This window comes from Myotis davidii, unplaced genomic scaffold, assembly GCF_000327345.1.
Source record: "Myotis davidii unplaced genomic scaffold, ASM32734v1 scaffold699, whole genome shotgun sequence".
Classification (NCBI taxonomy): Eukaryota; Metazoa; Chordata; class Mammalia; order Chiroptera; family Vespertilionidae; genus Myotis; species Myotis davidii.
The window spans coordinates 2,034,429-2,058,111 of record NW_006291007.1 but is presented as its reverse complement, the minus strand read 5'-3'; the positions used below and the strand labels follow the sequence as shown (position 1 = coordinate 2,058,111).

The 23,683-nt window shown below is 49.9% G+C and overlaps 1 protein-coding gene across 1 annotated transcript in view; it reads left to right on the top strand.

Moving 5' to 3' along the window:
* The first annotated feature begins 92 nt into the window (after window positions 1–92).
* Window positions 93–23,683, top strand: part of ASIC2 (acid sensing ion channel subunit 2) — an 815,352-nt gene continuing 791,761 nt past the window's right edge. The window contains exon 1 of the mRNA XM_006764034.2: window positions 93–1,051. Within this exon, the coding sequence (XP_006764097.1) occupies window positions 497–1,051 (555 nt within the window). The 5' untranslated portion in view covers window positions 93–496. The remainder of the gene's footprint in view (window positions 1,052–23,683) is intronic.

The following is a 23,683-nucleotide window of genomic DNA, read 5'->3' as shown; positions in this document are numbered from 1 at the left end:
GAGGCTCGGCCGCTGCGCCCGCCCGCAGTGCATCAGCGTGGCCGCCCTGACATCCCCGGGATGGTTAACACGGGGCATCATGCACTGGTTAACAGGCTCCGAGCTGCTCAGCGACTTGTTTTAAGCATTTTCTCCCTCGCTCTCGCTTTTAATCTTGTCTCTAGTGGCGTGTGTAGGGGGGAGGACTGTATTTCCATTGGCTAAGCTCTCCCTTCCCACCCACATCTCTTCCACATCACCTTGGTGTCTCCCTAAATAAAACCAGCCCTCCTTATCGCCTGGAAAAAATCAGGAGCTAGAGTTTGAATGGGTTTTATATAAACACTCACCCCCGTCAGCTGGCGGCTGGGCTCTCAGGATAAACTCACCGCACCTGGCCTGATGCTCGTCTGGGGTTCTCTCCCTTGAACGGCAAGCTTTAAGCTGAGCTGGAGGACTGGGAACTCTCTGAAATTCGATCAACCTGAAGCCAGTGGCGGAACTGCACAGGGTCCCCATGGACCTCAAGGAGAGCCCCAGCGAGGGCAGCCTGCAGCCCTCTAGCCTCCAGATCTTTGCCAACACCTCCACCCTCCACGGCATCCGCCACATCTTCGTGTACGGGCCGCTGACCATCCGGCGTGTGCTCTGGGCCGTGGCCTTCGTGTGCTCCCTGGGCCTGCTGCTGGTGGAGAGCTCCGAGAGGGTGTCCTACTACTTCTCCTACCAGCACGTCACCAAGGTGGACGAGGTGGTGGCCCAGAGTCTGGTCTTCCCAGCCGTGACCCTTTGCAACCTCAACGGCTTCCGCTTCTCCAGGCTCACCACCAATGACCTGTACCATGCCGGCGAGCTGCTGGCCCTGCTGGACGTGAACCTGCAGATCCCGGACCCTCACCTGGCCGACCCCGCCGTGCTGGAGGCCCTGCGGCAGAAGGCCAACTTCAAACACTACCGACCCAAGCAGTTCAGCATGCTGGAGTTCCTGCATCGCGTGGGCCACGACCTGAAGGATATGATGCTCTACTGCAAGTTCAAGGGGCAGGAGTGTGGCCACCAAGACTTCACCACGGTCAGTGCTTGGTTTTCAGCTCACTCTTGTGCTTGGTCCTGTTGGGAAGAGCCACGCCAGTGGTCTCCTGCTTGGTCCGGGGTCTCCCTGTGCTTTGGAGCAGGGGAGAGGGTAGTTGGCCAGAGTTGTTGGAACTGATGGGAGAAGTCTGCCTGCTGGGAGGGAGCACTGTTGTCTGGTCAGATGTGGGGGGTGAGAAGGGAGCTTGCTGTGGGGGTTCACGTCTCCCCATGTGCTGAGTGGGCCTCCTCCCAACCAGAGGGAGGAGGCCTGATTTGTCTGTTGTCCAGGGCATTTGGTGTCTGAGCTGCCTGATTGGAACAGCTTGTCATTGACGAGGTGGCATTTTTTTTTCCTCTCTTTCTGCTCGGAAGTGCCATCAGGCACTGCATCCTGTGGGCTGGGCTGCAGCTAAAACCGCCAGAGAAGGGGGTGTGGGGCCCCAGGCAGCCTGGATGGTTCCAGCGGCTTTGGGAGCTTGCTGGAGCAGGTGCTGCTAGCAAAGGTGTGGAAGTCTCTTTGCTTCCTTTTCTCGTGTGGATTCAGAGCTCCGAGTGGGGAGAGGAGAGGCCGGGGACACCAGGTCTCCATGGGTCCGATGGCAGGTCGGAAGCAAAAAGATGTCCAGGATGCTTGGGCCGAAGAGGAGGGTCTCGAGGCGAGGCCCGTGGGTAGGGTGGTCGGAGACGTGCCTGGGAGAGGGAAGTGGCCCAGGCTGGCTTGTCTGGCTTCAGCTTGAAACCGAAAGACTCGGTTTGCTGTCTGTACAATTGCTTAACAATGTGAATGTCAGAGGAGTGGTGTGGGGAGTGGGGAGCAGCTGTGGGATTGGGAAGCCTGGAGGAGGAGTGTGGAGCTGAGTAAAGAGGAGAAGCTGAGGGGACGGGGCTGAAATTCAGGATGGGGCTTCCTGGAGGGGCCGAGAGGGAGGAGAGCTGCTGCAGCCAGGCTTCTCCGTTTGCCTACTTAGTGGGCCACTAGGCATAACTTGGCATAGCCGGTCAGAACTGCAGCTGCAGACAACTCCTTTCTTCCAGGCAAGTCTGGGGCATCCAGGTATGTGGGACCCTCCAGAAGCCCAGTGTGTCTGCTTCTCCCATTGCTGCCTGAGGGAGAACTGAGAGCTTTGGAGTCTCAGAGCCGTGAGTCATATTGTGACTGTAAGTTTGTGATGGCAGGTGCAGCAGTTGCAGCGGGACTGGACTCTGTCATCAGCACTTGTCTGAGGCCTTCTGCCTAATTAAGACGTAGCCTACCTCTCCTACGGTGCATCATTCTCCACCTGCTCTCAGGTCCACTGCCTACCAGCCTCTTGCTCTGAGTTTTTTTTAATGCTACCATCAGTCTCTGCCTGCAGCCTCGATGCTTGCTGTTGGCTGTCTCTGATTCTGAAAAAGCTCAGAATGCCAGGGGGCACTGCCTCTCACAGCCTTTAGAGCACTGTTTCCTGGGGGAGCTGTTTTGTATGATCCACTTTAAACCTCGAGGCGCGGGGAAAGCACAGCAAAATCTGTAGTAGTGTATGCTAAAGAGGAAGTGAATGTGAGCTGGGAGCAGGGACCAGCAGTACTGAAAGCCCTTCTAAAGAGAGCAAACAGGATCCTAAAACATGTCATGCACAAATGATGTCTTAGGTGCCTTGGGGAGAGATGGGGGAAATGCCTCGTTCTTGGAGGCTGCAACCATCCCTGTATTCCACCCCATGCTTTCTAGGGCCGTGGCAACACTCAGCTCCACTAGTGCACCATGCAGCTCAGAATGCACTCAGCTGGTCCCCTGTCTGCCTGAATCCACATGGAACACAGACGGCAGAGAGAGGGCGGCACAGGGAGAAACTGCAGTCAGACCCTGGACAGAGTTCGCAAGCATTCTCATAGCCACATGATCAACTAGTGGCTTCCTCTCCATTTATGACCAAGTTCCAATTTGAAGTAAAGGTTCTTTGACCTCGGGCTGCTTGCTGTTTTGCACTTGGCCCATCATTTGAGTTGCTGGGGTCCCAAGAGGCTAATGATCAGCTTGTAAAGCCTTACCTGAGCCTTCGACCACCCCAGGGCTTGTTTCAAATAGTGAAGTTGCTTGTGGATATGGTTTATTACTCAGTAAATGGAATGTCATCCTCCCAAGTTCAAGACTGACCTGGTTGAGGGTCCCTCCTTGGACTGCCCCTCGATATATGGGCTCCCCCAGGACTGAAAAGGGGATGAGCTTCAGGGCTGGATCTTCAAGTTATTCAGGGAGGGTCAAAAAGGGCATGCACCCCAGGAAACCTGGAGGAGACCCCACCCCACATGGTAGGCTGGCCTTTTCCACCCGTTGATCACAGTGAGCAGCTGTGTTGAGCCTCTACAAGGGAGAACATGATGCCAAGTTTGTTCCAAGACCTTCCCATCCCCCTTGTCTCCCTGTCCTTTTGGTCTGGAGGACAGGTGTGCTTCTTCTTGGGCTCCCACAGCAGAAGGGAGCAGAGGTCTTGTAGGTGGTGGTGGGAGAAGTGCGTTCCCTGGGCTCTCTGTCTTTCATTCTCTGCTGCACATCCCTCTCCATGTGACTTCTTTACTAGGCCCTGCCTGGGGCTGTCCCATACTGAGTGGCTTCTATCTCTAAGTGCTGTGGCTGACATATTAGAGAAGTTAAGTATGGGCGTGGTGGAGTCACAGGTGGGTTATGTTTTCTGTTTTTCGTTTTCTATAAAGCAGTGGTTCTCAACCTTCTGGCCCTTTAAATACAGTTCCTCATGTTGTAACCCAACCATAAAATTATTTTCTTTGCTACTTCATAACTGTAATGTTTCTACTGTTATGAATCGTAATGTAAATATCTGATATGCAGGATGGTCTTAGGCGACCCCTGTGAAAGGGTCGTTCCACCGCCAAAGGGGCCGCGACCCACAGGTTGAGAACCGCTGCTGTAAAGCATCCCTAGTGCCATCTCCAGGGCTAATGCTTTCACATAAGCTTCCTTATTTTAAGTTCTTAGCTGGTGTGCAGTGAAGCGCGTAATACTCTTTAATTAGTGAACGAACCGTGCTTTTAGGTGAGTGAAAGGCTGTTTGTGGAGGTTAAAAGCCGGGTGTGGAATTCCAGCGGCCATGTAAACAGGTGTGCTCCGGTTCATGCGAGTGCACTCTTAGCCCTCACCTGGGGCAGTCTGACTGCAGGTGGGCACATGCCTTTCCTTCCTGGGAAAGCAGAAGAGGGCTTTGGTTCCTCGGTGTCTATACAGTGGTGATTCCCCCACTGACCTAGAGTGGGAGGAAGGGGAGTAGGGAGGAGAGGGCTGGATTGGTGGTGGTGGTGGGGATTCTCTGGCCGTGATGCTGGCTGATCTGAGATTAAGATTAGAAGTAGGAAGACATAGGTTGGAATCCCACCTCCATCATTTTCTAGCTTATTTCCTGGGTGGTAATTTGTACCTTCTCTAGGCCCTATAACATATGATAGTAGCACATGATTTTCTGACTCACAGGGCTGTTGGGAGGATGAACCATATGAGACAATATGCAAGAACATTCTTTTGTACATGGTGCCAGCGATGCAGATGTAAGGCAGCTTATTATCAACATTACTAAGAGGTTATTGTCCAACCCACCTGCCCTGTTTGCGGCCCACCATAGGAGCCAGGGGATGAGTAACGCTGTAAGGATAAGCCAGGAAGGGGGAGGCAGCGGATGCTTTTCTTTCGGAGCCCGTGGTAAAGCCCAGTCTTACCGAGATGGGTTTCTTAGAGTGGAGGTCACTGTGGGTTCAGTAGTTAACCACTGCTGACAGGTGGCATCCCCACTGCTTGTGACTGTCACGGGGCTGCTCCATGTTGCTTCTCTGCTGTCACATTCAGGAATGCAAATGACCCTTCAGTTTGCATAGTTAACCTGCTTTCCATAGTCGTGGGTATTTGTACTTTAAAATTGAGATTTCTTAGGAGAAGCATTTATTTCTTACTGAAAGGAAGATCTCTCCACTGAGATCTTGTTAGAGGCACTTCTAGGGATATTTTTTATCCACATCCCATTGCTTCGTAGAGACATGGAGGGTAAGGTTTAGGAGGCGCATGGGTTGGGTATTCTTGCACAGGGCTGGTGAGGCCATAGTAACCTGAAATTACTTCTAATTACACGAGGAGCTGGTGTGTGAAAAATGTGGGCTTTGGGGAGAGGTCTGAGTTGCACTTAACAGTTGTGCCTCCCATTCACTGTGTAATCTTGGGCAAGTTTCTTAACCTCGCTTTCCCCACCTCTGAAACAGGAGCGATAATACTACCACTTAGAGTTGTGGCACTGACCCAGGGAGGCGAGGTATGTCAAGTTCTAGTGCGTGGCAGACGCCAGCTGCTGGGTTACCTAGTGTCCGGCAGGAGTACTGCCCGAGTCTGCACTTGACACCGGCTCTCTTGACTCCAATCCAGCGCTCTTCCCACTCTTCCACACTGTGACTCACCAACAGCTTCAGAGCACAGGCAACTTCTGTTTGTGGGGCTTGTAATTTTCATGATATGTTAAACTTTCCCGCTTCCCCGTACTTTTCCTTCGTATCAGTTCTGCTGCCTGAATGTCCTCTCCTTACCCACCATCTTGGCTTCCACATCCCAGCTCGTGCTCCTAAACTCAACCCAGGAACCTTGTGCTTACCTCCGAGTGACCCGTGGACCAGGCATACGGCATTTCTCACAGCGTGTCTGTCACGTGCGTGCACGCACATCCATCCCTCGTCAGTCAAATGGAGCAGGCAGTCTGTAGTGTGATAAACACAGACTGGATCCTTGCCATCGGAGGGCTCTTTGCCCGTTTCCCATCCCTTCCAGATGGGGGACTGGTGGAGAGCAGGAGTCTTGTCTCGTTGAACACATGGTCTGCAACCATCATGCCAAATACAGGGATGTAAATACCCAGTAAAGGTTGGTTGCTTAAATTCTTACTTGCTCTTTCCTGAACTGACCCAGCATTCTTTGCTCATAGGCCCTTTTTACTTACCGTTCGGACCTCTCTCTCCATGTCTATCTATTTAAATCCGTCTCACCTTTTCAAATCCAGCTCTAGTAGCCTTCTCCAGGAGACCATGGCCAGCCCCTCGCCCTACGACCATAATCTATGTTAATCTCCTCTTTCTCTTCCGAACGGCATTTTGGCTTCTTCCCCGGTGAGAGCAGTCGTTTTGCTTTTCGTTGCATTAGACTCGTGAAGTGTTGAGGCTAAAAGGGACTTTAGAGATAATTCAATTTCATACTTGAATTCTTTAACCACTGATAATTTTTATACATTGCCTATTTCTGTCTCTCCTCCCTGTAAAACATGATGGCTTGACTAACTTTTTATTCATAGGATTTAGAACTGCTTAGCACATGGGGAGCTCTCGAAACGTGTCTTTAGAGTGTAAGTGGGCTTGAAGTTTTTAAATGTAAGGTGACTCCATAGCTGATTAGTGGCCATTTTTCAGCCTCCCTTTTCAGTAGAGGGACCTGGGTTCCACCTGCATTAAGGTGATGTGTCCCATGATTGTTATTATTTTAATAATAACACACTTTCTGATTATAGAAACAACCCATGCTCATTGGGAAACACTTGAGAAGTGAGAGAAAGAATTAGAAAAGGAAGAAAAACTGCCCTTAATGTAATTGCATGTGTTAATTTGGCATTTTGGGAGTAGCTCCATTTGGTCACATAATGTGTGTATGTGTGTGTCCCCGTGTCTGGGGTCACACCTGTATGTCTGTTGCCATGTCTGAGACACAGTACCCACCCAATCAGGGTCAGCTTGCTCTCTTCTTATCGGTCCCCTGGGTGATGTCCATGGGTCTAGAGATTTCCTCAAAGGTCCATTTAGAGTAAAATTAAATCCAAAGATGTGGATCTGATCACTACCCTTTTTGTGGGATATGCTTTATCTTGTTGGCCAGAAGAACCCAGGGATAATTTGTGATACAGTGGGGCCTTGACTTACGAGTGTCCCGACTAACGAGTTTTTCAAGATACGAGCCGTCTCTCGGCCGATTTTTTGCTTTGAGTTGCGAGCTAAATTCGGGTTACGAGCCAGCTTCAGATACCCCACCGCTAGTTGGCACAGCGAACGTCACAGTGAACGCCACAACATCAGCCCAGCATCACGTGTCTCACTTGTTCACTTTTTAATTTGACATATGAGTAATTTGAGTTACGAGCTCTGTCACGGAATGAATTAAATTCGTAAGTCAAGGCCCCACTGTATTCCCCTCTTAGCTCAGCCTCCGTGGGTGTTGCGTTCACAGCTGAACATCTTGAATGTACTTTATTGGCATTCAGCTGGGCATTTACCTGGAGCCCACCGTTTGTTAAATGTTTGCTAGGATAAACCAGAGATGTGTTTGTTGACCCCACATTAGCCCCCTACTGAGGCCTGAGCTTGCTCCTGGCTGAGAACCAATCCAGTTTCTCCTTGCATGACCATCTACACTGCACACCTCAGCACATGGGTGTAGACTCTGATTCTCCCTGCCTAGTTTTATGTCAAAATGGCTTAACTGATATCTAATGCAAATTAGATGATCACTCATATTCCTCAAGATGCTCCGAAGTTTTGTGAGCATTTGCGTGTGCTTGGAGAGATAACCCCTGCCAAGCTGGTGGGCAGTCTGCCATGGTGCCAGTCTCTGGTTGGGAATCTTCTAGATTGCAGAATTTAGTTGGAAGCACTGTGCAAGTAAAGCTCTCAGGCGTGTATTGAATTTTCTGATATGAAGAAGGGATAGGACAGTGACTGGGAGCTGACTATTCTGATGACTTATGCCATCTATTTGCAAAGTAAAGCTGAAGCTGCTGTACAGGCCACTGAATTAATGGCCTGGTGCTCGTGGGGTGAGTCTGTATGTCTGTGCCTCTGTCCTTGGGACTTCTTAGACTCAGAGCTGCTGATGAAGGAGGCCGCCTGGGGCCTATTGCATTGGAACTAGTCCCTCTCCTCCTCGCTACAGTGGTTCCCTTTTCCTCTCTATGGAAAGTCCTTCCTTTAATGAAGAGATGAGTTTGAGGAAATTTTCTGTAATGTGAGTCCTAGTTTGCTACTGATTTTTATAGTAAGAGATCCTACTTAAAAAAAAAGTCCCACAAGGACTGAATTGGTAGCTGTCAGGGATGTTGCTCCATAGAGCAATTCATATTTCAAAGCACCAAGTATTCCATTCCCTCCGACTGAACAAAAACATACCGCCTGGGTCTAGAGATATCTGGAAGTGTGCTGCATGCTTTTCCTTTTTTCGTGTGAGTGTTTATGTTTTATGTTTGATGGAACTGGGTTGAAATATCAAACTTGCACAGCAGGGCGGTTTGACCCGCGATCTATTTCAACCTGAAATAATGGCCGAGAACACCCCTGTGAGTTTGAAATTCCATACATCACATTTCTCCCATGCAGTGGACTTAAAACCAGTTCATACAGGCTGAGAGTAGTGGTTGCTGGGTCGTGGATGTCTCCAGGACTCAGAAATATGTGTTCATTATTTGAGAAATCTAAAACCTGGGACAGAAGCCCGTTCATTTGGGAACACCATTCCAAAAAGTGTCATCCTTTGGATGCTAAAGCATCTTCCCATCTCCCAACACCTACTGTCTCATGACTCAGGTACATTCTCTGTTGATTCCCTCAGGGGCCATGGAAACTGATACTCAGGAGAAATAAAACACGAAACCCAGAAGGAACATATTTGCCTGGGTTTAATGTCTTCTGCTGACCGAGTGGCATAACCTTGGGCAAGGTCATTAGCCTCCATGGGCCTCAGCTTCCTCATCTAAAGTGGGAGTGTTGAACTAGGTGATTCCTAAGGACTTGCCAACCTGTAGAACTCTAAGGCAATAGAACGTAATAAGAATTTATTTCCTGATCCCACATTTGTTTGCTGCCACTATGACTTTAACTTATATTTGGGGGTGGGTGGGTAGGGGGAGAGTTGATGTTATTTTGTAACTAGATATATTTATCCATTTGGAAGCAGTGACTATCAGTGGCTGTAGTGGGAGGAGGGATCCACAGGAACCTATTGTCAAAACCCTGTCCATGGACCATTATGTATCTGGCTGCACCCCATTGGTCTGACTGAATGTTTCCATCACTCTAGTCCTGCAGTTGCGAGTGGGGTTCATATATAAATTAGCAAGGACATCTATGGAAGATGCCGTTAGCCCCGATCCCCTTTACTGCTGCTGGGGTACAGCTCCTGACTCTCACATCTGCTCTGAAAACAGGAGCCTGCCCTTAGTTGACGAGTAGGGGGTGGGGGGGGGTGCCTTTTCTGAGATACCCAGGAAGTTGTGCATCTCCCCGCTGCCTGGGGGAAGCGGTGGCCAGTGACTTACTGGCATAACAGCACACAAGGCCAATCATCTTGCCTCAAGACCAAACAATCCGTGGTGCAGTATACACGCCAGAGCTTCTCGAAAGGGGTTGGGCTGAGCTAGACTTCCGAAAGCCACAACTTTGCTTACTGTTTCTCCTGCCCCGTCCTGTATGCCTCATTCCCTTCCAGGCCTTTGCCGATGTCATTTCCTCGGTAAATCACCTGGACAAGGAACCCCATCTCTGGCTCTGCCAAGGAATCCAAACCCGTTAGCAATTAGTTTTAGCTTCTCATTGGTTTGGAATATGGAGAATCACCTAGTCATATGCACCTATGTCTGGCTTAGAAAGAAAGAAATACCACTTCAAAAGTCTTTTAAACCTTGGACTTTTACATTTTTTAAAAATAGTTTTTTATTGATTTCAGAGAGGAAGGGAGAGGGAGTGATGGAAACATCAATGATGAGAGAGAATCATTCATCAGCAGCTTTCTGCACGCCCCCTACTGGGGATTGAGCCTGCAACCCCAGGCATGTGCCATGACTGGGCATGTGCCATGACCGGAATCGAACCATAAAGTCCTGGTTCATAGGTTGACACTCAACCACGGAGCCACACTAGCTGGGCAACCTTGGACTTTTTAGATCTGTGACCGCAACTGGGGCCGGTAACTATTTCCAAGGGAGATTTTTCATAATTCAAATGAGCATCTCTCTGATTAGGATTCACTACTATGGGCACAGCTGGTTTGTTCCTCTTCGAAGCTGTTTGCACAAGGAAAGCCCTTTCCAGAGTTGCCCATATCCTCAGAGCTGAGCTTAGCCCTACTCTTCCAGTGGCTGCACACCCTAAGCTGCTCACAGTCCAGCTCACAGCTTTATGAACGCCTGCATTCTCATCATTTCCAGTTCTGCTCTCTCTGAAAGCTTCCCTTTCCCGCTCCCCCACCCCTCTCCGGCCTTCACTGCCATTTCATCCTGCATGTCCATCAGCCTGGCTTCAAGCCACAGGGAGGGGGAGGCTGCCTTTGACGTTGGCAGTGGCTGGGGCCCATCTATAAAGCAGGAGGCAGTGAGAAATGTACAGTTGACCAGGGGTGATGCTCCTCATATGTCACGGAAACCATGAGTGATGAGGGGCGTAGGAGAGAACAGAGACTGTTTAGCCTGAAAACGGAAGGGGGTGACTCAAGGCAAAATGATTGCTGTCTTCAAACACTTAGAAGGCAATCATAGGGAAGAGGAATAGCACTTTCTCCATGTGAGGCCAGAGGGCAGAGCTAGCCCCATCGCATGGGCAGGAGTTCAGAGAGGTGGATACTCGCTGATTGGAAGGAGCTGCCCTGGGAGTTTAGAGTACCTGTGTCCTGTCACCAGCTCTCGCTGAGGCCATGCAATTGCTTATTGGTAGCGTTGTAGACGTGGATCAATGTCAGGTAAAGAGCAGGATTTAATGGCCTCTGAAGTTACTCCCAACTCTGAGCATCGTTGATTCATTTCCTTCTGGAAGAGATATTTGGGCGATGGCATTAGAGTTGATAACAGATGTAAGCCAGCACATCCAGCCTGCAGAAACCCCCCATGTCCCAACACTGTGTAGCCTTGAGGCTAAGTGTCGCAGAAGCTGGGAATAAGAATAGTGCTGGGGGAGATTTCCTTGGAGGAAAAAAGAGCAGGTATTCATTCAGAGAGAGTGCGGGAGGTGTGTGGGTGGTGGCGGCCAGGAACTCCGGGGGCTGTTCAATGACCTGGCCTCCCAGAGGAATTTGTCCTGAGCTCTGGGGGCTTGATCTAATCCTAGAGAGCAAACCTTGGATGTGGTTGGGCCTCGCCTGGTTCCATGTGGGGCCGGGGAGACTGAGAGGGTAGCACTTGAAAGCTCTCCAAGTGGCCAACTGGGGAGTTGAGGGGGTCTGACATTAGTCAGCGTGTGTCAGCTTGCAGATGTGCGTGTGATTCTTCCCTGCTCACTTCCCCATTTTAATTCCAACTCTGGGTGGCAGAAACGATAACTTCAGGAGAAACAGATGTGTCTGAGGAACCACGCTGTCAGAGCTTGGCATTGGGAGCTGGAACTTCTGCCTTTGACTCAGTGACTTGAATTTGAACATTCGGTCCAGGTGTGCTCCGACTAAGAAAGTTGTAGGTAGCAGTATAGCACGGTGGTGGGGAGGTGGGCTCTGGAGGGAGACTAGCTCTGTTCAGACCCTAAAGTCTTATACTGGTTGGGTGACCTCTGGTACATTACTTAATTAGATGTTGGGGGAATTAAATAATTTATGAACTATGTAGCACTGTAGACCTCAACCTCCGTGAGTTTCTTCTTGCCCTTCTCTCTCTTGCCATCTCTGCCTATGCACAAACTTTTGGAGTTCGAATCCAGTAACTGTGTTTTTCTGTTTCCTTCTTTCTGCTCTTGGAATCCTCTGGACTGTGTTCTGTTGTGTTTTCTCCTCCCACACTGGGCATAGCAGTTGAGGGAGCTCTTTCTGTGTTTTTTTTTTAAATAATATATATTTTTATTGATTTCTGAGAGGGAGAGAGATAGAAACATTAATGATGAGAGAGAATCATTGACTGGCTGCCTCCTGCAGGCGAGGGAGCTCTTTCTGGACAGGAATCATTGGGAAGGGGTTTAGCATTTTCACCATGATGATGGAGAGAATTTCACTCCTCTCTTCATGGAGTACGAGAAGGCAGCCAAGTAGAGAGAGAGATATCTCCACGAACTGGAAGCAGCAGCATCTTCTAAAGTTTGGGCCAAGGCAGTTTCTGCTTTCCTGGAATGATTTCTTAGCAGAACACCTTCCATCCCCTGGGCCCGTCCGCTATTTCAGGGACATTTTAAGTGGCTATTAGCAAATGTTGAATTATGGCTGCAAACCTCAGGGAGCTCGAGTGACATTCACGTGGATCACAAGTGAGCTCTGCGCAGTCAAGGCTGCCACAACGGGCTGGGATTAAACAAACAGGGGCCATTGCTCTCCCCGAAGCAGTAAGACAAGAATGCTGCTCCTTGGAGCCCGAGATCGCAGGCACCATGTCCCCGGAAGCAGGATGCTGTTCCTGCCACATAGCTCATTGCTGCAGGGCAGGCAGATGCTCTCTAGTTTGCAAAGAGGCGTATTTCAGCTGATTATCTGGAGGAATTTACCCACAGTCAGCATGTCCAGGGATGATATGCCAGCCAAGCCCAGCACATTGATTCAACACATTGAAGCACATCTACTGAGTGCTCCCTATGTTTTGGCCCTGGTGTGAGGCCCTAGAGAAATGCAAATGAGTAAGGCCCAGTCCAAGAATTCAATGAGCTCACAGTCGAGCGGAGAGATTGAGCAGTAAACAGATTACACTAAACCACCGAAGTTTGCACAAGGTCCAGAGGCAACACAAGATAGGCTCCAACAGTCTTCCCAAAGGAGATGGTGATGTATTTTTCTCTTTTGGAACAGCATCAACCACATAAATGTTGCAAAACTAGTGGGAAGAATTCCTGGGTATCCTTTCTCCTGGTCCCAGTGATGTCGTCCCCGCCAAAGGACCACACCCAGGACCACTCAGTTGTTTTCTCTTCTTGGTATCCTTGACTGTGGAGCTGCTTCTCAGTTTGTCCCTGGCTTTTATGACCTTGACATTTTTTTATAAGTCAAGACAGTTGTTTTGCAGGATGATTTTCAGTTTGGGTTTGTATGGTGTTCCCTCTTGATCAGACCCAGACCTTGAATTTTTGGCTAATTTCACAGAACTGATGCAGGATTCTTCTCAGTGCGTCCTATCGATGGTATCTGCTTGACCCCATCCTTAGAGGGCTACCTTTTATCTCTTGATTAACATGCTGTCTTCTAGGGAGATACTTTGAGACGATGTAAAACCCCATTTCTCATCCCTCTTTCGGCCTCTAGTTTTATTATCCATTGATTTTTCTTGCTTGAATGATTACAGTGATGCTTGCCAAATGGTGATTTTTCTAATTCCATCATCCCATCTACATTTATTAGTTGGCTTTCGGATATGCAAAGGAGATTTCTTCTCTCCCTTTTTATTTATTTATTCATTCATTCCTTCATTCATTTATTTATATCAGTGTCGATTCAGATTTCTTTTTTATCCAGTGGGCTATCCTCTGTTCATGTCATTATTTATTTCAAAACTCAACATTTTCCATATTTGGGAATCCCTTCTAGTGGACCCTGGGTCCTTTTTTGACATGTCCCTGCAACTTTTGAGCACTTGAAAAATTTCTGGCCCGGCTAGATGTTCCAGATTCATCTTTGTCTTTTCCTTCCTCAGTCCTGTAATTCATCATTTTTCTAGTGAACTCTGGTTCCTTTTTTGTAGGAAATGCTGTTTAGAAGATCTGGGCTTTAGGTGTGCTCATTGCTGCTGCTAGGGTGCCCCTGCTCCTGGCCCCACCCAGTGGGCAGACCTAGGATAGTTACCTATACGTTTACATCTACATTGTAAACCTGGAGTTTACACTGATCCTTCCAGTTTCAGTCTAACTCCACAGGGTTCATTCTAGGTTTTTCTCCTTCTGTAGTGGTCCCTCCTTTCTCCAGCAGCAGGAAACCTGCCTCCATTACCTTACTGACTTATTTGCTCCAGGAGTGGAGACCATCTCCCTGTCTCCCCAGACTACTGCCCTTCTTGGATGCTGCCTTGCACAGGCCAGTCCTCACGGGGTGGGTGGTGGTGGTGGGGGCAGGTAGGGGGAGGAGGCTGCCCTTCTGTCTCACCCCAGTGCCCACCTTACCTGTACTCTGGCTGCTACCTTGACTTCCATTCTTATTCAAATTTCCTCAGTTGCCCCCATTCAGGATACAATCAAGATTCATGTGTTGCATTGGGTTATTCTGTCTCTTTAATCAAAAAGCTCTCCCCCAACATAGCACACACACACAGTTGTTGTTTTAAATATTTTTATTGATTTCAGAGAGGAAAGGAGTGATGAGGGAGAATCATTGATCAGCTACCTCCTGCATGCCCCCTACTGGGGATCGAGCCTGTAACCCAGGCATGTGCCCTTGACCCGAATCAAACGCAGGACCCTTCAGTCCGCAGGCCAGTGCTCTATCCACTGAGCCAAACCAGCTAGGGGCACACACAGTTTTTAAGAATAGCTTGGAGATACAATTCTTGTATCATACAATTTAGCCTTATAAAGTGTAAGATTCGGTGGACTTAGGACATAGTGCATTCACAGTATTGTGAATTTTAGAGCACTGTCATCACCCCAACCTCAACTCTGTACCTATTAGCAGTCATCAGCACCCCTCATGTCCCCCATCCCCCCATTCCACCCCAGGTTATCCCTCATCTACTTTCTGTCTCTCCAGTTGCCGATTCTCGACATTTCATACAAAAGCAGCCATATACTCTGTGGCCTTTTGTGACAGGCTTCTTTTGTGTAGCTTAGTGCTTTGGAGGTCCATCCGTATTGTGGCGTGTGACAGTACTTTAATTTCTTTTTATTACCCAACACTAGTCCATTTTATGGATATGCTACATTGTTTACCTATCTATCAGTTGATGGACATTTGAGTTGTCTCCACTTTTTAGCAATTATGAATAATGCGGCTATTCACACTTCTTTTAATATTGACTTTGGGAAGAAAACAGACCAGTTGTCCTATCCAATTATTTCACACTATGAATCTGTCTGATTACTTGTGGTTTCACTCAGCCTGCTCCTCCCTCCCCTGTATTTCTTATAAACTGGGAGTTAGGTGAAGAACTTGATGAGCTCCAGGTTAATGTTTTTGGCAAGAGGACTCCATACACGAAGCCATGTGTTTCGTATCGTATCATAGCAGGAAGAGGAGATTGTGTGGTTGTCCCACTCTTAGAGATGCTAGTTCTTTTTGTTTTGTTTCTTTGTGTGTGTTTTTTTTGTTTGTTTTGGCCAAACGTTTTATTTACTATTCTGAAGTTGCTTAACACACACTTAAATGGTCTTATTGGGGAAGGGGAGGTTCCTGTAGCTTCTCAAGGAAATGCCAGGAAGAAAAATATGGCCAGTACTGTCCATTTGTTTGGGGTTTACTGGGTGACTGGCGCTTTCTTTTTGTCAATCCTCACCCGAGGGTATTTTTTCTATTGATTTCTAGAGAGAGAGTGGAAGGGAGTGGGAGAGACAGAGAGAGAAACATCAATGTGAGGGAGACACATTGAGTCCAGTCTGCAACTGAGGTACGTGCCCTGATTGGAATCGAACCCTAGACCCTTCAGTTCACAGGCCAGCGCTCTATCCGCTCAGCCAAAATGGCTAGGGTGTGAATAGCACTTTCTTTACATAAGCATCTGATCTCAGGTTTCTCATACTGATAACTTTTGGGATTTCAGTTTGAAGACAGTGTGATATCCTAAGAGTAGCACACCCCGACCATTCTCTGATAGCTCGCTCGCTTGTATAGGCAGAGGGATTCATCTCCATTGTAGACAGCTAGATAAAGGAAGGATAAATGCTTATTGTTGTATTTTAATTACAGGTTTTCAGAGGGTAGAGATTGGTGTAATAATTGCCATGTTGGGCTTTGGGGGATGATGAGTTCCCAGACGGACAAGGAATAAGGAATTTCTAGAGAATGGTTGTGGGTGGGAGGGGGAAGGGAAGGTCAATAGGACTCCACTTAGCTGTAATCAAGGCAACCACAGACTCCTTCCAGATCCCACACAATGCTAAGATGGGGAGGTTCAACTTTTAGACATGGATCTCACTGGTGTTATGCCTGGGCAGGCCTGGGGCAAGGTGACAGGCTCTAGGGTTTGTGGAACGGGGCTGTGATAACTGACCACATAGCGTAAAGCAGGCCATGAAGTGTCAGCTGTAGGGATCCTGATTATTTAGCATGTCCCTCGCTATTGCCTCACTTCCCTGTAGCCTTCTCAAGAAGATGCCCAATATTGTGCTGCCTTGCACCTGCCTCTAGGCATTCCCCTGGGGGAGCAGAGGAGGCGGGGCAGGAGTGGAAAACTCCCATGCAGATTCCATTTAATTCCATTGAACTACGTGGATAAACGTGGGGGCAAACATTCACTGAGCACTTGCTATGTGCTAGGCAGTGTTGAAAGCATCTTGCAATGATGCATTATGTCCTCCCCATGAGGGAGGTCCTTTTACTTATCCCATTTTCTGTATGTGGACTGAGGCACAAGAACTTAAGCAACGGCCAAGGTCTCAAAGTTCATGGCCCCATACACTGCCCACTGCCTCATTCTGCCTTTCTCAGCATGAAGAGCTTCTGCTAGGAGAGGGCAGAGGGCTATGGGGCATCTGGGGCAGTTTCACATTCTTCTGTGTCTTCAGCCTGTATATTTCCCTAGATAACTAGATAATTCAACAGCTACCCAGCTTTGAGCCTGGAGGTAGGGATTTCTGGGTGCAAAATGGTGGAGCGGGGTGGGGCTCCCAGAGGGGAGAGGTGCCCAGTGGACACAAGCGTGACTGTCCCAGAAGCCTTTGGCCTCGCGGCTCTGTCTCTGACCTGGCATCACTCCCCAGTATTCCACCACAGAGGCAGCGTTTCTTCCACGTAACCTGCTTAGGGGCGCGAATTCTCTGGCATGCTAATGAGCCCAGAGGATTAACACAGAACATGGGTCATGACGATTTCTCTAGATGGATGGAAATCTACCTTCCTGGGAAAATAGAATTCAGTCTGTTTGCGGGGAAAGCATCTCACAACCAAACTGCACGCCACAACTAAGGTCTCAGTTGCGGAGCGCCAAGCGTGTTACACAACACGCAGTTAATTCAGCCTGCCGTTCATGCATTCACTCATTCATTTTGCACGCCCGAGGGCCTACTTTGGGTCAGGACGGATAAGGCACAGCCCCTGCCCTTAGGGGAATCTCATATTTTTCAAGGGATGCAGATAGGATGGGATCACCAGGATAAGTCTATTAAGCCATCTCTCGCTGTGCAGAGTTACCGCACTATTAGTCACACTATTCCCTGTGCTGTACACTACATCCCTGTGCTTGATCTATTTTATAATTAGAAGTTTGTCCTTCTTATTCCCTGTCACCCTTTTCACCCATCCCCACCCACCAACATACTTTTAATTAGAACCTCATCCTGTGTCATCGCAGGACTCAGGGGGACTCGGGGCTCAGTTCTGCTTCTGAACCTTCATGGCACCCATGGCTGCACCTGCCTGCCCGTTGCCGTCCACTACGGCCGCACTCACACGCCTGCCTGCCCGTCGCCCACCTCTCTTTCCTTGGCATGCTGAGTATGTGCCAGGCTTTATTCTGTAGGGCCTGTCTCTGAGGACAGCTCAAGTAACCTGGTCGAGGTGGCTCTCCTAGTGAGAGGGCAGCGTTTCTTCCCTCTGGACTGTGGAGTTCTCCCAAGCCATTACCACCTAAGGACAGATGCTGTGCCTGGGGCTGGGGCTGGGATGGTCACAGAAGGAACCAAGCACTTGTAAAATTCCAGATGCAAATAAATCACTGTTTACAACTCTGACACCTCTGGTCCCACCAGTGGGACCAACATTGTCCTGGGAAGCTTCAGGGCAATTTCTGACAGGGCATCGCAGAGTTCGGGGGTGTGTCATAGGGCCCATGATGCTCCCAACTCTGTCTGCCGAAGGAATGCAAGCTTGTTTGCCCTTCAGTAACAAGTCTCCCCATCTCAGATGTAAAGAGGAGCCCTGGCTCCGGATGGGCAAGCCCGACCCTGGAAGCTGAGCCCAGCACTCAGCAGCTGTGTGAGCTTGCTAAGTACCTTTGAGAGTCCGTTTCCTTATTTCAGGGCTTCTCAGCCTCATCATCATTGACATGAGGGCTGTCCTGCTCATTGGAGGGTGGTTAGCAGTATCCCTGGCCAGTGGTATCCCCCGCCCTGCTGCAACACTCCCCACCACCAGCTCTGACAACCCCAAAATAAGCAGGGCAGAATTGTTCCTGGCTGAGAGCCACCGGTTTAATCTGCGGGTTGGGATGAAACTCCCGTTTCCAGGGCTGTCCTGAGACGTAAATAAGTGTGGCTTCCAGAAGACAATGCTTGGCCTTCAGCAGACACGGTGGCCCAGGGAGGCTGCGGGTTCCCTTGGCTACCGCACAAGAACAGCTTCCCCTGCTGGTGCCAGGCCTTGGCAGGCTCCCCATGCCAGGTGGGCACCAGGCTTGTTGGCATCTCTGGTCCCCTGGGTTGTGGCCATGCATGTGGGTGTCAGGCTTCTGGGCTTTCGTCCCACAGCCTAGGCCAGGGCTGCTCCCCAGGGCCTGTGGATTGATGTTCTGTGCCCGGCCCACATGGATCAGGCTGCCCAGGGCTCACCTCCTGGCACTGGGAATCCCAGGAGTGTGGCTCGTCCCAGCATTAACTTCAGAAGGGAAGGGGAAAGAGCTGAAGCGGACAGAGCGTGACCATGGCACTACTCCCACCTCCCCAGAGAAACCCTCCTTTCCCTTCACCAGGAAAAGAGTAGAAAAGCATCAAGAAAAAAGCAAGATTCTTGGAGGTAGAGGGACCTGGGTTTGTATCCTCTCTCTGCCTCTAAAATGAGAATGTATCTCTCTCTCACATATCTAACACGTCATGTATATCATATGATATGTACTGTACCTATGATGTCTTTTATGTATATGTGATTTATACGATAGAGTTATCATGACACTTAATTCCATTAGATAACGGATGCGCAGTACAGGTCTGACATATAATAAGCAGTAAATATTGGGTGTTTCGCCTCTCCTGTTACACAGGTGATCTCAGGTCATTCTCAATGAAGAAGGGAGGCAGGTATTAAATTGGGGTGACTCCAATCAGGCCCTGGTGGGTGAGATTGGGGCCTAGGCCTCTCTTTAGGGGAGGCTGTGTCTCTGGGGGAGACCTTGGGGTCCTTAGAGCCCCCCACCACTTCCCAACTAGAGGCCAGCTAGGCGGGGCTCCCAGCAGGGGGGGCTGGAGCAGGATTGCGTTTCCTGAGCCCTTTGTGTGTGGAGAACACTCCAGGGTGCACTGCCCTCTGCTTCCGAGGCCCACAGGGGTCGGCAGGCGGGGGTAATCCCTGTCTTGCAGGTGAGGACATCCAAGCCCAAGGAAGTTCAGCGGCTTTTCAAAAGTCACGCTCAGGCAAAGTCAGGATCCTGGGGGGGCGGGGGGGGGGGCGGCTGAACCTGGCGTCCCTCATGTTTATTGTGATGCATGTCCCCTGCACAAGGTGTTAGGATCTTTTTCTCCAGGGGGCCCCCAGCATTACAGGACGGGGTACCTCAAGTTCCAGGACAGCACCCAGAGTTGTCACAAAAGTTCCCAGAACCCTCCCCAGAGAGGAGGGCAAGGGCTCAGACCTTCTGGGGCCTCCTCTTCACCTGGTCCAGGTGAGCAGTGGGCCTTACCAAGGGCCCCTGAGTGGGCTTAAAGGAGAGGCCTGCACTGTCACAGACAGAAATATGCCTCCCTCGCTCCTCTGGTATGGCGGGGCATATCTCTCGGGGACCTGGGGTAGGATTCTTGCTGACCACTCCACTGCCCCTGTGGGGGGACCACGGGCTGGCTTCTCCCAAGGGACAGCGGGGTCGGGGGGGACGGACCAGGAAGGGCTGGCGGAGCCAGGTTCCGGTGGGTGACAGCTCAGCACTAGCATGTCTGCAGCTGGGCTGTGCGCGCATGTAAAGACCTTTATGTGGCTATTTATAGGTCAAAGGGGAGGGAGCTGTGCCCGTGGGAGAATGACTCTTCTGGGGCCTGGGCAGTGGAGCTGGGGGCTGGCGGTTTCTGCGGGGACTGGGCTGGCTGACTCAGAATGGATCATTCTAAGCAGTCTCTCCCCAGCTGCTCTCCCTCCCATCCCCATTCTTCACCATGGTCACATGGCCCTGTCCAAAACTCAGCCCCAGTGTGTTCCTGCTCTGCTCTACCCAATCAGGGGTCCCCGTCACCTCCCCACACGGCATTTCCAGGCTCAGTTTCTGATTCCTTGTGATGTATGCCCTAAACTCAGGTCAGACGTGTAATCCACTCCTTAATGCTTGCTTCCCCCCTGGACCCCTCAGTTTCGATCATACTGTTCACGCTTAGGATTTCTGCCTCTCCTCCCCCCTAGTATTCTTTTGATCTCAGTCTACCCACCTTCCCATGTCCAGCTCAGAGCTACTTTTCCTCTGAGCTCTCCTGATCGCCCCCTGCTCCCCAGACGCTCCCCAGACTTACCCTGTTGGATGGCATTCCTCTCCCAGGGCTGCACCAGAGCGGCCTTATAGACACTGGTTTATAAACTCCCCTTCCCCCAGCACCTATTTCTTCAGCTCTAAGGCTTTTGTTGAGCATCTGAGGTCTTCCAGGCAGTTGCGAAGGGACTTGTTATGCAAACACCAGTAGTGCCAGGCCTGGCCCTTGGGCTGCCTGCAGACAAGCACCAAGGAAAGGAATTCCAGAACTCAGAGGTGGAAATGTTTCATTCTGTCTGAGGAGGGATGTGGGCACTGAAATATCTCAGAGGCCAAGGGCACCTTTGGGGCAGGGACTCTGTCTTTCTTATCAGTCCCCTCAGTGCCCAGAACAGCCTGTGGGACACAGAAAGTTCTGTTTCGCACTGGTAAGAGGCAGATCTAGTTCTCCTCTTCCTAGGCTCCTGTGAGCTCCTGTCCTTACTCCTGGTACAAGCATCCGGTAGGCTAATTGTTTGCACGCCTGTCTCCACACAAGCTGTGAGCCCCTGGAAGGCAGTGGTTGAATCTAATTCATTATGCATGATTTCCGGAGCCTGCACAGGGTTTAATGGAGTTTTGCTGGGGGAAGTAATGGTGGCAATGATTGTCCCCTACCTGATCCTGCCTTGGGAAGAATGTGAAAGGGTCAGTTAGATTATTCTGTCTCTCTGAGCATCTCTGATTTGGTCCTTTCACATGTGCAAATGAATGGATTCTCTGATCCCACAGCCAGCCAGAAGGGTGAAGAACCACCCTTACAATGGCAAGGTGCATGTTCCCACGGTGGCGTTATTGTCACCCAGTTGGGCCCACCTGGCCGTTGGGTGACAGTGCTTCCTGCACCACTGCCAGCTGCCTTGTTCATTGCAGCCCTCCCAGCTCGTCCGACCCCCTTGTGAGGCGGGAAAAAGTGTGCCCTGGATGCTGACAGCCAGCATCAGCCTTCTTTCTGCACTTGGATAACTCACAGCCTGTCTTTTAGATTTCAAGGAAGCACCCATCTGAGGGTCAAGAAGATGGGATGTAGGAGTATGCCTTGTTTTAAGTATTCAGGTTAGGTATTCAATAAAAGGGTTCTGTGGCCAAGGAATCCTGAGAAAAATCGGGGTGAAACAAAACTGCCCAGATTTCTTTTACTGCAGGACTTATCAGCACCTTTACTGGGGCTGACATACAGTGTGAATCTCCAGGAGGGCCTATACAATAAGCAGCGGTGGCCCTCCTTAGCCGACAACCTTTGAACACTCCAGAGCAAACTTTTGGGTAATTACCAATACCAGCTGTAGCACGAGCTCTAGCCTTTTAGGACTGTGGGACGAGTTTCTAGCTGGTGGCATGTGTGCTTATGAGATGTAGTCATGTCTTACCAGGATTTCCAAAGCTGATTCTGCCCAACGATAACCTCCCAGAGTTCTTGGATTTTATAGAAGAAAAACAAACAAACCCAAAAAACAGAAAGAGGATTCCCTGCTTCAAATTGTAGAGGCCAAAATCTTGGAATAACCTCCCTTAAGAGCAGGTCTCACGGTTAGTCACCCTGGTTTCAAATACGTTTTGAGGTTAGGAAATTGAAAAGAGAAGAAACATAAAGGAGCAGTGGATTTAAGCAAGAGCCGGGGCAGGTCACAGGATTGTAGGTCTAAGAATGCAGAGCTGGAACCCCAGAGACCTCATTTCGTCGATGAGGACACAGGCACAGAGAGAACAGTGATCTGCCCAAAGCAAGACAGGATTTCCAGACAGGGCGAGGGGCCAGGCCTCTCCCCCGAGCACTGGTCAGTGGCCCAAAGGAGCCCAGAGTGTGGCCTCGCAGGCAGGCATAGCTGGGCTTGGACGCTGGTTCCACCGTAAATTATGAGGGCCGATGAGCTCTGCCAGTTTCTGCCTCTGTATATGGGGTGATGCCAGTCCCCACCTCATCGGGCTGGCGTGAGGGTTCAGTGAGATAAAGGCTATCATGAGCTTAGCATAGTGCTTGACGTGTAATTCGCATATGATAAATGTAAGCTATTAAAAACTAGATTCATAAATGTTTCATCCTCGTAGTTCACGGGCCCTTGAACTCCGGGGGAGGGGGTGATTCATCACTCCGCAGGCTGATTCTTAGATTATTCTCCTCCTTTGGTTTATTCACGTTCACTTCATTGGGGAGCCCAGGAGTTCTCAATATAAGGAGACACCTATGAACATGGAAAAAGAGCTAGCCCGCTCCCCACCACAGATCCACCAATTCAAAAATGCTGGGGTGGGGCCAGGGCCTCTGCTGTGGTTCTATGTTGCCCGGGAGGTTCCCACCCAGGGCCCAAACGGAGTTAGACCTAATGCCCTCTTTCTACTGACTCCCTCCTCCCCCTGCCCCCAGCTTTCTGCAAAACAAAAACACTAATGAATGTTTTGTCCAAAGACAGTGCTGGAGGCCATACTAATAACTTGTTTATCTAGCACATAGTTCTAGCCTTAGAACTAGCCCACCCAGGAGGGTTCGCAGCTGTTAACCCTTCCCATTTTACAGATGAGAAAGCTGAGGCTCTGAGAAGTGCAGTGACGTCATGCAGTGACATCAGTAGGGTTCTACCCTACCTCCTAGAAGCAGGCACAGATCAGACAGTTAATTATTCACAGCGCTGGTCTGAGCCTCTTACCACCTATTTCCTTCCTTCCTTCTCTCTTTTCTTCCCTCCTCCCTCTCTCAATTTATTAGAATTGTACAAGGTGTTAGGCACTGTGCTGGGCACAGCTCGATGCTGATCACCTTGTTCTTGGCTGCCCCCTTGCATTTCCTCATTTAATTCTGACAACAACCCTGTGAGGTAGAAATGATTATAATCCCATTTTTGCAGATGAAGAAGTCAAGGGTTCAGAGAGGCTGAGTAACTTCCCCATCGCCACACAGCTAGAATGTGACAGAGCTGGAATGTGGATCTAAGGGGGTCGGCCTTCTTTGCCCGAAGCCTGGGATGCTTAGCACAAGAAAGGCCAGGTTGTGTCTGGGCCCCAGAGGTTCCCAGTCTGCAATCTGTACCCCGACCCCTTCATCATTTTTCATGCTTCTTTCCTTGAATGGGACAGGTTCAGTGTTCTTGAGTTCCTTCCTGTGAAGAACTCAGGTGACATCTGACTCCTCCTTGGAGCCCATACCATCCTGGTGGTGGAGGAAGGGGTGGGGGCCG